This window comes from Ursus americanus, chromosome 17, assembly GCF_024610735.1.
Source record: "Ursus americanus isolate L20-20 chromosome 17, mUrsAme1.1.p, whole genome shotgun sequence".
In the NCBI taxonomy this organism is placed as follows: Eukaryota; Metazoa; Chordata; class Mammalia; order Carnivora; family Ursidae; genus Ursus; species Ursus americanus.
This window is the reverse complement of record NC_142143.1, coordinates 37,836,403-37,852,407: the sequence shown is the minus strand read 5'-3', so window position 1 is coordinate 37,852,407 and position 16,005 is coordinate 37,836,403. Positions and strand designations below refer to the sequence as shown.

General features: G+C 38.0%; 1 protein-coding gene and 1 long non-coding RNA gene across 2 annotated transcripts in view; one reads left to right on the top strand and one right to left on the bottom strand.

The window, feature by feature from the left end:
• The window catches only part of SYT1 (synaptotagmin 1), an 820,357-nt gene that overhangs the window by 603,891 nt on the left and 200,461 nt on the right, over positions 1 to 16,005 (top strand). The window contains exon 5 of the mRNA XM_045779553.2: positions 3,254 to 3,436. Within this exon, the coding sequence (XP_045635509.1) occupies positions 3,271 to 3,436 (166 nt within the window). The 5' untranslated portion in view covers positions 3,254 to 3,270. The remainder of the gene's footprint in view (positions 1 to 3,253; positions 3,437 to 16,005) is intronic.
• The window catches only part of LOC148108663 (uncharacterized), a 403,649-nt gene that overhangs the window by 234,208 nt on the left and 153,436 nt on the right, over positions 1 to 16,005 (bottom strand). The window lies entirely within an intron of this gene.

The following is a 16,005-nucleotide window of genomic DNA, read 5'->3' as shown; positions in this document are numbered from 1 at the left end:
GGACACTCGTCTCACAGTGTGCAAGTCCCTAACACTATAGTGACTAAGACATCTAGGCTCAAATCCCAACTCGACCAATTAGTACCGTATGACTTTGAAGCAACGGCATAACCTCTGTATACCTTAGTCTCCTCACCGTTAAACGGGTGATAATCATACCACTCGTGGGAGTGGCGTGGGAACTATATGTTTTCATAGATCTAAACCGCTTAGTGGGTATCAATAACTTTTGGCTGTTATTTTATCAAGACTTGGGTAGAATATAAATTTTTTTCTGAATAAGCAAACAATGCTACATAATAAAATATAAGGTTATAACATTAGGGAGAACCGAATAATTAGATAGTTTTCCACCTATGAAGTGATGGAAAATAAGAAGTCAGCTTCTTATTTCCACAAATATAAATTCAAGGGCTATGTCACTGTTCTTAGTTTTGCTATTTGCAAACAGCATCTTCTCTCCAAATATGAAGGAAAAAGAAAATATTAAGCAAACAATTAGTCTTTGTCGGTATATTAGGTTCTTAATTGCCCATTATATTTTTGTCTTTTATGAAAGACTTTAATTTCACAGTGGTGTACATTAAGTAAAAGTTTTGAGCACTATGTATTTATCATCTTTCCTTGATTTAAAAATATCAGAAATAATACAGATAATATCACTGACTAGTAACAGCTAAAAGTTTATAGCTCTTACCTGTTTTGAGAAAACACTTGTAAAGCATACCTTATATCTGATGAGGATTGTTTTCGGAAATTATAGAAACATTGGTTGCCTCTTTAAAAAATACATATTGAGTAAACTTCAAGTCTATCTTCTAGATGTTGATGCTACTGAAGTCTTTTTCTAAATAGCCTTTTAGTCCTTTCAACTTACATGTATAAATGTTTTATATTCCATTCTAAGCTGGGGTAACATGAAAATATATTTAACAACCTGAATGGCAAAGGACCCAGCTATTCCTGTGCACAAAGGCTAGAAGCAATTATGTAGCCACTTTGGGGTAACAGCTGATCAGTGCGGATAACAAGCAACAGTGTCTCACTTCTAGAACATGACAAACATTGAGTCGAAACATAATTAGACAGCATACTTTTAATTTAATGATAGCAGTGTTGTAGATACGTATTTGTAATTAATGCAACAATTTCTTTTAAATCCTACAGTAAACCATGATTCCTCAAATACCCTCAATCAACCTGTGGAGATAATAATGCATATCATATCTGGTGATTCTCACAACAGAGGAACAAATTCAGTTTTTGAATTCATACATACTGATATTTCATACATATGTATGTGTTTGTGTATGTAAGTGTATATAATTTTAGTCCTGCTGACGCACATGAAATATAAAAGTTACGGTATTATCAGGATCGAAATTTCACCTAAGTTCTGCAAACAGGACTCCAGTTTTTTGCAGAGAGAGAGATCCTAACCTAAACAGATTCGAAAAATCAAGAAAAATCAAGAAAACCTTTTAGAAAGTGACCCTGAGTTGAAAAAAGTACAATTTTCCACAATCTCGAAAATTCTGGGTTGCCAAGTATTCCTAAGGTGGGGAGGCAGGAGGACTGCAGGATCGATAGACTGATCAATTGGTAGAGCGCTAAATTCATTGCATAGATTATCTCATTGTCTACGCAAAAACCTTACGTCTTTGGTATGATTATTCTCACTTGACAAATGAAGAAACTAAAGAACAGAGAAGATCTAAGCTCACATCTGTCTGATTAACTTGAAAGGTTTTGTTAGTAGCTACTAGAAAATTAAAAGCTGTAAAGAGAGAATACATTATAAAACGAAAATCGATTATCTGTGTGTATGTACTAGCAGTGGCCATCACCACCTTCCAGGAGATCCAAATATCATTGGATTTTGATTCAGAGTCTAATAATAATTCCATAAATCTGAGATTATTAGCTTTCAATTGTACTTCCACTGAATAGTTTAAGTGTGCATAATTAATTCACAGAAGATTTTAATTTTATGAAATCCTTTGTCTGTTTGCTGGTTATCTCCATTTCTTTGCAAATCAAAAGGGCTTTATAGGCCTATCAACTTTCCTATGAAGTTACTTTTGTCCAGACATGTCTGTATTTATCTATTTCTGCCCCAAATCCTGTCCCCTTTCTTGCCAGCACTGCCTGAAATCTTAAGTCACACAGTAAAATTAATCATGAAAGTCCAGAATATGTTTAGATTGGAGAATAGGACTTCAAGCCCACCTCTTTAGAATGCCTTCTTTACATGCATAGAGCTCTTCACATGTACTAAGAAAAATCTCGGCAGGGTAGGTTTCAGTACTTCATGTTTCGGAAGGCAGATAAATGAAGAGGTCAAATGCCTTGTCAGAATTCATTTAGCTATGAAGGGGACTATGCATTCAAGGCTAAGATTTGTTTCACTAGTTACCTTAAGGATTAATTGTTTTTTTAACACTTTGGAGGTAAACAAACACTTAAAATCATTGAATACGTTAATTTAATAGAGTTATTCAATAATATAATCAAATTGAATAAACTGAAATGATTTGACAGACAAGTCATGTTTCATCGTCAGTTCTTTGATATATATAGTCAATCATGCCACATTTACCCTGGCTTCAGACATTTACCCAGCAAGACAAGTGAATTATTGATCACAGTTTTGTCCACAGTAAATGTCAAAAAAAAAAAAAAAATGAGTGGGAGGAAAATGTACCGTCAATAAATGAGATTCAAGAACTAACTTCTCATGACTTCTTACAGCACCAATGTTATAACAGCACTGCTTACAACCATCTTAAAAGTCACTAATATTTTGAATGCATGCTATCATCCAACAACAATTTCAATATAAACATTTTATCTTTCTTTCCTCTTATAAAACACAAATGTTGACAGCATAGAGCATGTATGTTTTCAGCAACTGTCTCTTCCACAGTTCTGTAGTATATGGGTTAGAAGTTAAATCTGCACAGTAAATATTGGCAGTATAAACAACTAATAGATTTGACAGCTCCCATATTATTGTTAGGAGAGTGTTTTCAGTAAGTACGCCTGCCCTTACCTTCTGGGAAAGACTCTCCACGGTGGTTCCATAAATACTTTATGAGCCGACATAAAGTAATATGCTAATGATAGACTACATACCCAGTGAGCAGGGGCACCCTCTAATGTGTTTCATCTCTCGTGCACCTTTGATGTGGGATCAGTTAAGCCATTTGGAATTGTTCTTTTATTTATTTGTTTTGCTTTCCTCCCCTCTTAGATTCTCCTGAACCTAAAATGGTGAGCGAGAGTCATCATGAGGCGCTGGCCGCCCCGCCAGTCACTACTGTCGCAACTATTCTACCACATAATGCCACAGAGCCAGCCAGTTCTGGAGAAGGAAAGGAAGATGGCTTTTCTAAGCTGAAGGAGAAGTTTATGAATGAGTTGCATAAAATTCCATGTGAGTACTCCTACATATGGCTGGATGGTAGGGTAAAAAGAAATGCTTGAAAATGACCTTATCCCCTGGAAAAAAGCAGAAATTCTCTCAACATACTATAAATGTACATTTGATTTTTTTTATTATTGGCATTGTAGCATGCCAATAATAAAATGGAATATTAGAAATGGGATTTTTTAAATCTTTAAATATACTTTATACATCGAAGCCCAGTTTATTTAAAAAAATTGTATCTGTTTAATGCAGGTGAGTTTTTTTTTTTTCAGTGTCTGTTTTTCTCTAGAATATTTATGTTTAGGGGTTGTGCCACATATATTTTAAATTCATATTTATGAAATTATTCCATTGTAAAGATTATTCCTAAGCAATAGTTAAAATGTACTTTCCCGAACTTTCAAGTTTGATTTCCTTCCATTTATTAATATTTCAAAATCTTCTGCACAGTTTTTAAATTTTTCGTTGTCCTCATCAGGAAAACAACCCGTCAGCTGTACCTAAGCATATGTGTATGAGTGCAGCTCTAGGTTCTGTCACTGGCATTTCAATCTGAAACCATAGTTTGCTCTGTTTATTCAGATTTGAATACTTATGATGAACTAGAGAATTTTTCAGATGCAGGAAAAATACGTTTTAGCCCTCACAGGGCTTATATTCTAGTGAAAAAGGAAGTAATAAATCAATAAAGATGCAAATATATACAGTAAGTCATGTAGTAAGAAATGATATAAGAGAAACTAAAGACGATGAAATCAGAGAGGTAGACAAACCTCTTAATCATAGGAAACAAACTGAGGGTTACTGGAGGAGAGGAGGTAGGGGGATGGGGTAACCCGGTGATGGACATTAAGGAGGGCACATGATGTAATGAGCACTGAGTATTATATAAGTCTGATGAATCACAGACCTGTACCTTGGAAACCAACAACACATTATGTGTTAATTAATTGAATTTAAATAAAAATAATTTTTAAAAAAGAGATACTAAAAAAGAGTAAATGGAATATGGAAGGGCATAGAGGGTAAAACATTGTTTTTTAGGATGACCAGGGCTGGTTTCTTTTGTAAGGAACCCTGGAGGAAGTGGAGGAGGAAGTTTTAAAACCTGGGAATTTCGGACAAAGCCCCTTGGGCAAAAATCTGCTTGGAACAGCAAGGAGCCCAGTGAGCCTTACATAGAAGGAATGAGATGGAGGGTGGCGGAAGGTGAATTCAGACTGTAGTACAGGCCATATCATGGGAGGCCCTGGGCTTTATTCTAAGGAACGTGGATTTTACTGTGAGTGAAATAAAATGCTTTGGAGAGTTTTGAGCAGAGGTGTCCCATGATGTGACTCAGGTTTTTTAAAATGCCACCCTAGCAACTGTGTTGAAAATGGGCTCTAGAAAGGCAAGGGCAGAAGATAAAGCAGGATGTTGTAGTAATCCAAATGAGAGATTTATCAATTTATAAGAAAATTATTCTATAAGGACATTGAGAAACGAGGCAGAAAAAAAATACACAGAATCAATTTCTTGTCCATTAGTGACTAACAATTTGTTGATCTACTTTTAACAAATTCATCTGAGAGACACTCTCAGCATAGTTGCCAGTAATTATCATTCTCAGCAGGAAGATCCACCATCTAGAGGAGGTAGAGAGGGACCAATAGATGGAGCCCTAGGATGGGAAACCCAAGGTCTCTTTCCTGCTCCGCTACAGAGCTGATGAATGATCCCAGTACTATAGACAAAACTTCGAGGTTGTAATTACAAGTCACAAACCAAAATGCATATGTCAAGGGGGCAAACGCTCACTTGAATATTTTATCAACATGATTACCTAAGAGAAATGAGTTAGCAGAGAAAGAAATGAAGACCACCAAATAAAATTCATGTTCTGCTTCATCTTCACCGCCACCATCTCCTTTTCTAGAAGAGTAAACAACATGAATGGCATGGCAATGTTACTAACTATGGGACTGAATGTTCCCCATGTATCCACATAACTCATTCTCTCTTCTCCTTTAGGCTTGGCCCTAATGTCATCTGCTTAGTTAAGGACTTCCTCACCCTTGCTCTATTTCTCACCATATTATTTTGCATAGCACTGCAGATGGAGCTCCTTATTATTTGTTTTTAAATTGCTCTGGCTCCCTCCAAAATAATGGAAGCCCTCCGAGGACAAGGAGTTGGGTCTGTTCTTTGCACAGTTATATCCCAGGTGGTGCCTGGTACACAGGAGGCACTCCATAGCTACTTACTGAATGAATACTGAATGAATGTCCATTTAACTTATATCCTGAACCACCCTCTACGACTTCGAGGCCTTAAGATGCTGAAAAATTAAAGCATATTAAAAATCTTAAATTTTTAACATTAAGCGTCATTTCAGTGCTTGACTGTGTCATTCGCACTGAAAAAAGCAAGTTGTTTCCATCCTTATAGTGACACCTCCATCTTTTAGCCTTTCGCACTTAGAGACAACTATCATGTACTACGTATTTCCCTCTCTGTTCAGCAGCAAGAAAACAGTCAGCTGGAAAATAGAAACTAGGAAATGCTCCCTTCATTCCTTTCTTTCCCTTGGCTAATCTCATTTCCTCCCAAGCCATTGTTCCACTCCCTCGTCCCATTCTTACACACTGGGCATGAGATTTGCTTTTGATCAGCAACCTAAAGTAATAGAATGCCAGGGGATCTGGGCAACACCCATAAAAAACCATGTTGCTAGATCTCTCCTTGATGTAATAGAAAGAAACAAGTCCACTAGCCAAATCTTAAAATAGTACAGTAAATTAGAGGTAGAAAAGCTTATCATAAACACAGCCATGTAGTTTTATTAAACATATCTAACCGCATATTTTACCGTTTCATTTTAATCCATCATAATTTTTGCTGTGTAATTGAAATTTCTAATGGGATTTATGCGCAGGGAGCAACACTAAACAAAAATAAAACCTATCTCCCAAATCAAATTCCTTTAGGAGCCTATGTTATATAAGGGTTATCACTTTTGACTTGGCATAATATAGTGTGACACTAATGACAGGTAACAAATTAGAATATTAATTGATTTCGGTCTCCGAACTAAATCTTGGCTATCTGGCAGATGTGGTTTTTTTTGCGAAATTGATAGCAAACAGCTTTAGTCTGTCACTTGAAATTCCCACTTGCGAGAAGAGCGGTGTCACAATGGCAAGGACTGTGCATGTCATTAGCTGGGTAATCGGCACAGTCCAGCATGGGACATATTCACACCAAATTGCCTGATGATATCATCCATAACACCATGGGGCTTAAAAAAAGAAAGAAAAGGCAATGGTAAACGCTGAGCATTTTTATCTTTCAATTCATTCTGCACACTGTTATCTAAATGAAGCAGACAAGGTTTTTCAGAACATTCCTTTATTTTGCAACTTTGATTTTTAATATGACTAGGGCTACGGTGGGTTTGTAAAGCGTGAACTCGTGTCGTCCGAATAGCTGTGATTAAGGTTTTGATAGTCAAGAGCTTCTTGAAGTAGAGTGCACCTTTCCTTGAGCACAGCAGAAAACCAAACAGCCAGAACCTGTCCCTTTGTCCAGAATGAGAGTGGACTAAGGGTAATTGTGTAATCTGTGCAGAAACACTACTGGACAGACAGTTTAACAGAGGGGTTAAAAACACAAGCTCATGGGTTCAAATCTAAGCTCTACCACGTACTAGCTCTGTGACCTGGGAATATGAATCTTTCTGTGTATCAGTTTTTTACTGTATAAAATAGGAAAAAAAATAATATCTCCACCGTAGGGCTGTTGGGTAAAGGGAGCAATGCATATAAAGTGTTTCACAGAGTGTCTGGCGGAGTAAGCACTCTATAAATGTTAGTATTAGACTCAAGCTGTTATTTTAACAAATCTATTTCCATTTTAGAAAAGCCCTCTATTCAGGTCAGACAGAAACCCATATTACAAAAATACCAAAAACTTTCCAGCCCAGTATATGCACATTGCATTCTCTAAACCCATTCCAATGATGCCTGATCTAGCAAAGGTGAATTCCCTCATGGTGTTTCCTTTCCCCATTATCACCTTCAATTTTCCTTCTTTTTTTTTAATAACTCCTATAATTTCACTTTCTCACTTCTTCATTCCTTTTGGCCCACGCTCATGCTCAAGGTTCTCCTATCTGAAAGCGCCTAGCAAAAATTCAACACACAGTAAGTGCTCAGCAAATGTTCCATTTTCTTCTTTCCTGCACTAAAATTTTCTTCTCCTTACTTTACCTCTCTTTCAAGCTACCGTTGTATCTTCTTCATTTCTACCCCAAAATTTATTGAAAAGTATAACCTTAATCCTGATATCCATTTCTTCAATTCCCATTAACGACTCGACTCCTTCCACTCTGATTTCCATCCTGCACGTGCCCTTAAAGTTGTTTTCACTGGAGTCACCAGGTGCTTCTTGATGCACAGGTATAAAGACTATGACCCGCCTTCACTCACAGATATTTCTGTATCATTATCGCTATCAGCCACCATCACCTGAAACTTGATGTCTAGGACTCTGCTTTTTCTCCTCTTCCTTCTCCGCCAACCCCTACACTCTTTCATTGACTGGCCCTCCTCTTTCATGGTCTTTCCTCCCCTCAAGTGGTAGAGGATCCAGGATTACATTTTTTTTAAAAAGATTTTATTTATTTATTTGACAGAGAGAGAGAGAGCCAGAGAGAGAGGGAACACAGGCAGGGGGAGTGGGAGAGGAAGAAGCAGGCTCCAAGCGGAGGAGCCTGATGTGGGGCTCGATCCCAGAATGCCGGGATCGCGCCCTGAGCCCAAGGCAGACGTTTAACAACTGAGCCACCCAGGCACCCCCCCAGGATTACATTTTTAACCCTGTTCCATTTTCTGTTTTTTTCCAACATGCTCTCCCTGGGTGGTCTCATTCACCTAGTCTTTCAAATGAGAGATCTATCCTCCTTGTCTCCCAGACCTATTTCACCTCCATTCCTATACCTGCAGTTCATTTCAGTCCTATTAATTCAGCCAGCACTCACATTCCAGTGTTTTCTCTCGTGCTTTTCTCTCTTCCCGGACTCCCTTCTGCCATCACCACGGGCACATTCTTTTATCAGCCAAGAACCAGTTCAGATGTTATCACGTGGATGAGAAGTTCCCTCATTTCCCAAGGCAGAATTATTTGAGTCTTCCTCCAACCTTCCCAAGCCCTTCATGAAAATCTTTATCTTGATAATTCAGTTTTGTTTGGGGCTTATCTTCCTTACTGAAATGTAAATGCCTCAGAGACAGGAACCATTTCTTCCACATATTTGTATTTCCCATACTTTGAAAGTGCCTGACACCATGGAAGAAACTGTACAGATATTATCCTGTTACGAACATTATTATACCAAACATTATACCAAACACTCTTTGTGCCATGCTTGAAGAAACTGATCTAGGCACTCATGGTTTTCAAACCATTTTAGGCAAGGATCCCTTTGTTCAAATGAAATATTACAGAAGCCTAAATTTATAATGTGGATAAAGCAAATCAAGCTTCTGTTGTGAGTTCAAAGTGTCTTCCTTACCCTCCCAAGATACTTTCCCATCCGCAGCAACAAAGACGCCTGGCTGTGAGGAACACAGTTGGAAAGAAAGCAGTTGCCTGGAAAAGCAGTCAGGAAAGTCTTGTTATCCCTCCCAGCAACACCGGTGAAAAGTCAACACTGAGTGGTGGTATGTAGGTGGTTAAGTATGGTACAAGCCAATCAGTGATGAAAAATGCAGTCCAGTAACTCTGTTTTCCCTCATCTGACTGCAGAATGGACCGAATGTCATTGTCATGGATCCTGTCATTGCTTTATGTTAATGTCATGAGCATAGTGTTAATGCCAGTAGACCATTTCAAGATCAAATGAAGAGAATCCTTAGGAACAGACAGGAAGCCATGGCATGTGAATAACTGTAATTATTGTAGTGATCGCCAATCTTTGTCAAGGACTTAATGTGGAAGTATGCACTGTGAATTCTGTAAACTCAACCTCCATTCTGCCCTCTAAAAACTCTCCTAAGTGAGAACGATTATCCTCATTTTATACATAAGAAAGCTCAGGCTTAGTCAGGTAAACAATTTGTCCAAAGAAGCCACACAGGGTACAGGCTGTAGGTACAAAAGCATCAGGAAAAATCTTGCAATTTATGAATTTGCTTTAACAGAATATCACTGAGGCTGCAAATCAACTCCACCATTCCTTGTCACCACTAAGACTTGAAATTATTAGGGTCTCATGTGTCTGTTCAGAGCCATTGCTTGACATTTGTCCTTTGATAGGTTTTAAAGGACTGAATACTTGGGACACCAATTTAATACTAATTCAGAGTTTCTCACTGTATTATCTGGATTTAAAATGGATACTTGTTCACTTTATGCTTCTGCATTTCTTTTATTGGACGCACTCAGATTGCCATGTTAACAACTCATTACTACCTAAGTACTAATGATCTTGTTTCATTGTATCGATGAGCTCCGTATATGACTCAGCTTCAAGGATCATCTGTTGACTCAGTTCTTCCTCAACTTCAGAAAAGCATTGGCTAAAATGTTAAGTGTTATTATTCATTGTTAGCTTCTAGTAAATTGAAATATCTCTACGGAAAAAATGTTACAATACTGATGAGTGTTATTTTCAGAGCAAAGCAAGTCCTTTGTAATACTGAGTGACTTCATCAATGCGATGCTGAAGGAATCCATTTGGGACAAGGACACTTAGAGATAAGCGTTGCAATTCATCACAGCACAGTGTAGTAATCTGTGCTTACGTTCAAACACTTTTCGTTAAATCTTAGTTTGTTTCATCATCTGTTTAATTCTGGTTCAAAATGTGGGAAATACCTGCGTGTGTATGTGAATACGGACAGAGAAATATTTAAGAGCTACCATTTGTAAAAACTGAATCCTTTAGTGTGAAGTCAGTTTGGTTCTTATTAGAGTTGGCACTGCCTCCGGCAGGATATTCTGAACATTCATTGGGCCATTTTTACTGTGCTAAAAAATGGGTAAGAGGAATGGCAACTGGCATTTAAAGATCATGGACCTAGGAGCCTACAAATCTTGTAATGTGTGAGACAGCTTCACACAATGAAAAATATTCCCACGTTCTGCACGATTCTCAAAATCTCCATAAGACATGCATTCAGAAAAAAAACCTGTTTATCATTATCTAAGCCTAGAACTATTTGACATATAAACACAGCTACACTGTATTTTTTCATGGTTCTAATATAAACTGAACATTCTAGCTTTTATTGTAATGTTCACCCAATCTCTGACCTTTTATTTTCTCCTGATTTTTAAAAATCTTGTCTTATTTCTCTAAATCCAAAATCCCTTTTTGCAGTTCCAAGCATTTGATTATTTCATTGTGCCTTCTAGTATCATTATGCCTGAAGATTTTTATACTGAAATGTAGATATTTTCATTATAAACTGTTTTCTTATTTCTCCTTTTTATTATACTTCCCACATTTTCTTGATTTGTAAAAATTATATATAGATATGTATTATTATTTATACTTGGAGAGTAAGAGGAATATTATAAACTATTTGTTATAAATTGGGACATTGTGTGTAATACAGATTTTAAAGAACAAGTCTGCAAAATGATTCCATCAACAGCCTATATTCGATGTGGAAACATAACAAAAGCATATGCTACTGATACTTCAGGAAAGTTGTTTAAATGTGTCCTTGAATTGTGTTTCCCTCTTGGAAGCCTATTATGCAGAAAATTCCCCCACGAAATTCATGCCTTTCAAATGAACTAGTGTTGGGGGATTTTATAAATTGCCAAAGCGTGGGTAATACAGAGTAGAAGTGAGCACATAAAGCCACCAAATGACTTAAGATCTCAGCTAAGTTTCTCAACCTTATTTAGCTATATTCTATTAGCATTTTGAAGACATTAAATAAATACACCCGAGGACAAATAAAGGGAGTGGATATTTTGGACATACATTAAAAGTAACTCAGGAATTACCTTGTTGAAATACTTTACAAATATATATATTTTAAAATAGCTTTAAAATGTCTACTCCTTACCACATACCGGTTGCATGTCAAAATACAGGTTACATTTTCACAAGAGGAAGCCTGATTGCAAATGCAAATGTATAAAGAAAACAGCAGAAAGAGAGAAGCTGAGAGACCACGGCTTTCTCCTCACTCTTAGCGACTCTGTAGATCTTTTCTGGCATCACTGACAGGTTTGTGCCAGTTTCTATTAAATCGGACAAAGAATTTAAAAAGCAGAAACCAGCAGGAAAATATATGATGTACTATTATATTTTTAGCACTTGACTTTATTTTTTTGTTCTGATTTTCATGTAGGAGAATACTATAATGAAGGATTTAAACTTGGTATCTTCTGATCCCACGTGCCTCCCCAGCCTGCCTTTTAAGTGAACTTAGAGAAGTTTAAAATAAAAATTAAGAAGCTATTGGCCCGTTTAAAGCTTTCCTCATCAAACACTTTGAATGAAACAGCTGTCATGACAGAATTTCAAATCCACTTAAACCCTCTCTCTTTTTTTTCTTTATCGAGCTGTTTGTACACGTAGAAGTTAAAAAGAAAAGTAGGCCGGGGGGGAGGGTGTCAGCAGTAGAGTATCAGTAGAAACGTATTTGCCTTAGTAAATATGCCATTTACTGAAAGTAATGTGGACCTGTCCGTAGAAACTTAGAAAAGATCCAGGATCTCGTGAGTAAACCTTAACTGACGGAGTTATATTGCTCATTGCCGTAAAGTAAATTTTATGGTAATAATTTCCTTTTCAGAAGGATTTGGATCCAATTCTATAAAATCAGTAAACCATTATGATTACGAACATTGTTCTAATCATGCAAATATTACTCCCTAAATTCTTTGGTTCACTTCAGTAGCCCTCAAGTGTTAATACTTAGTCCAGGATGCTACGTAAATCACTCAAAGACTCTGACCCAATATTAGTAACTAACCCAAGTTGAGACAGCATTGTGTGCTATGAGGCAAGGCCCCAGTGTGAGTTTTGGAGTGGGTCTGTCTGGGTTCAAAATTGTGGTTCTGTCAGTACTGGTATGTGATCTTAGGCAAATCATTTAACCTCTCCATAAAATAAGGATAATAATAGTACATAACCTCTGGAAGGTGTGAGCAGTGTGGTATTAATACATAAAGTACTGGGATGTCTGGGTGGCTCAGTTGGTTAAGCATCTGCCTTCAGCTAAGGTCATGATCCCAGGGTCCTGAGATCGAGTCCTGCATCGGGCTCCCTGCTCTGCGGGGAATCTGCTTCTTCCTCTGCCTGCCACTTCCCCTGCATGTGCACCGTCTCTCTGACAAATAAAATCTTAAAATTATATATATACACACACACACACACACACACACACACACACATAAAAATACTCCAAGTTCAAACTTCCAATGCATACACATGTTGTACCTGCCATGTACTAGGCTGTATAGGACATGCTAAGGAACTCAAAGCACATAATTCTAACTTGTGTCTAGGTCACAGTGGCATTATAAGACTCCAAATTCTTCTGCCAGGGGATCTCTAAATTAAAATATCTTAGCAAGATATCAGTAGCTTTTTATGAGATGATTTGATATGGCTCACACGTATGTTGGACCTATCAAACCTCATGTCCAACTCTTCACCCTCACACAGTGGGCTTCATCAGGATAGACATGCTTAGAGTTACTGAATGTATTATCCATCATGTTCCACGCTTCCCGATCTTGGTACAAATTCTCTCCTCTGCCAGTCTTGTCTTGCTTGCCACTGCTTGTCCAACTGGACTATGACCAGCTATCCTTCAGAACTCCACTCCGTTTTAAAGATCTTCCTGTCTCCTTCACATCTGTCAACCAGCAATTCACCTTCTGTAATAAGTCTTTACATTTTATAATTCGTACTTTGTTTTACTTATCTGTGTTTTTTCTCTTAATACCAACCAGTCTACCCTAGACCAGAACACTGTCTTTTCATCTTTCTGTCTCCAACCCCAGCACGAAACTTGGTTCACAGTAGGTAGATTGATTCTCCTTTAGCTCAAAAGACCCTAGATAATCATATTCTCAAGTAAAGGGCCTCCACTCATAGATGCAGAAGGCAGACTGGTGGCTGCCAGGAGCAGGGAGTTGGGGGGATGGGTGAAATTGGAGGCAGAGGGTCAAAAGGTACAAACTTCCAGTTATAGGATAAGTAAGTCCTGGGGCTATAACATACAGCGGTGACTATAGTCAATACTATATCGTATATTTGAAAGTTGCTAAGAAAGATTTTAGAAGTGTTCATCACAAGGAAAACAGTAGTAACTATGTGTAGGGATGGGTATTAACCAGACTTCATAGTGGCCATCATTTTGCTATACAAATATCAAGTCATTATGTCGTACACCTAATACTAACGTTCTATGTCAATTATACCCCATTTAGAAAAGAAGAAAGGAGGGAGGGACTTCCAAAGGGGTCTTACTGGAAAGGAGTAATAGCCCTAATCAGAGGCAACATGGACCATTACCCTGGACTAAAGATGGGCTTGCCTACAGAGCCGTTTCGCTTTACCCTCAGCCACACAGCACTACATACCCACCTTTTCTCTTTCACCCTCTCTTTTTATTTTTCTCTCTTGTTCCTTTCTCTAACTTTGTCATTTCCTGTTTTCTATCCCTTTTGCCTGCACTGAACAAAAATGTTCCCCATTTGTTTTCTTCTTTGGCCTGGTGGCAGCCCTGTCCCATTCAGCACAAGATACAAGCAGCTGCCAAGCTGGTCCTCAGGGTAAATGGTTCTCCCCACAAGCATTTTTATTCAAGTGGAGATCTGGGACTTGTTTTCATTTTTTAGTTTTAAAAATAATAGGTTATATTGGAATGCCCAGGAAACAAGACGAACTCCTTTCTTATGACTGTTGCTACACGACACAGCCAAGTTTCTTGGGCTTTCGTGGAGAGTTCAAAGACAACTGCAAGTGATGTGTTTCAGCACCCTCCCCAGCAATGGGTACTTTTGTAAGGTTTGCTTGGGTGAATTTCTTGGTCTCACCTTATCAGCTACACAAAACACTGCAGTTTAGTTTTTCACATACTCTTGGTGCCAGTAACGCCACCACTGTGGAGATCATTTGTGGTGCCTCAAAATGGCCTTGCCAGCCGTCTTCTGCCCACACTAACTGGAACTATGCCCTCTCACGCCCCCTTTCTACAGCTGCTGGCATCCACCTACCTTTCTTCTCCATAGTTGCTGGTGGGGCTCTAACGCAATTTACTTGGCTGCCTTTCAGGGCCTAATCAGTAGAGATCGGATTTTGCTATTTTACATTAAGTAGGCTTCAGCTCTAACAGCGTCAAACTGTCTTTTCTACAGTGGTGGTATTATTAACGTCTCACCAGTGATGTAGGAGAGTTGCAATTGCTCCGTATCCTGGAAGTTTCTGCCCTTTGGCCAGTATCTCCCTACTTCCTCTACCCGGCAAAGGTTTTCTTAAAAGGACACCCAAAAGCATTAACTATAAAAGACAAGTTGATAAATTCAACTTTTTCCAAAATAATGATTTTTTGCTTTTTGAAATGGACCATTAATAAAAAGGCAAGTCACAACCTGGGAGACAATATCCATAATATATGTATTATTTAATAAAGGAGATGCTTCCAAAATATATTTGGAAAAGAAAAAACCTCTTTCAAACCAATACAAAAATGAGCAAAAGATTTGAACACAAAGTCAATGAAAGAAGACACACGTGACTAACAAATTCATGTAAAGATGTTCAACACTTTTAGTCATTAGGGAAATGGAAATTAAAACAACCATGAATTCCATTTTTGAAGCACTCTTTCAGATCCGTACACCTATATATGCTATTTGCAATTGAAATTACATATATCAAACTACCTTCACCTTTCCCGCCTCAGAACAGATACACACACGTATATACTCCTCTATCCTGAAACTTAGAACTTGAGCGGCATCTTTGACTCTTACCACATTTTCCCCCATTGTCCGACTTGTTATTAAGTCCGATTACCTCATTCTCTGTTCCCTCTCCATTTCCATCCCCACTGCCACTGCTCTATTTGGATCTTCATCCATATTACAGTCATTAGAGCCTCCTAGAGGTCTTCCCACAATAATTCTCCACTGTTGGCCAGTCCGATCATATACACATTTTCCAGATGATTCTTCCTGAAGCCCTGCTCTGAACACGCAAGTCTCTGCTCAGGTACCTTTAGTAATTCCCCTCATTTGTCATCCAAGACCCTCTGTAGTATAGCCCCAACCTACCTTTCCAACTTCTCTCAATTGAACTATTCACTGTCCCACGGATACATGCCCACATTTCCTGCCTTTATGCCTTAGTCCATGGTGTTCCCACATTTGAAATGTCATTACTCCCATCTCTGCATATCTAAAGCCTCCACATCCTAAAGGATGAAGGCCTAATTAAAATGTTAGCATTCCTGTAATGCTCTTACTAAACACCTCTATTATTCCTTTAATATGTTTATCTTCTACCAAGTGGTAGTATTATGCTCATATCTTATATTTCTTCCTGGACTTTAAGTTCG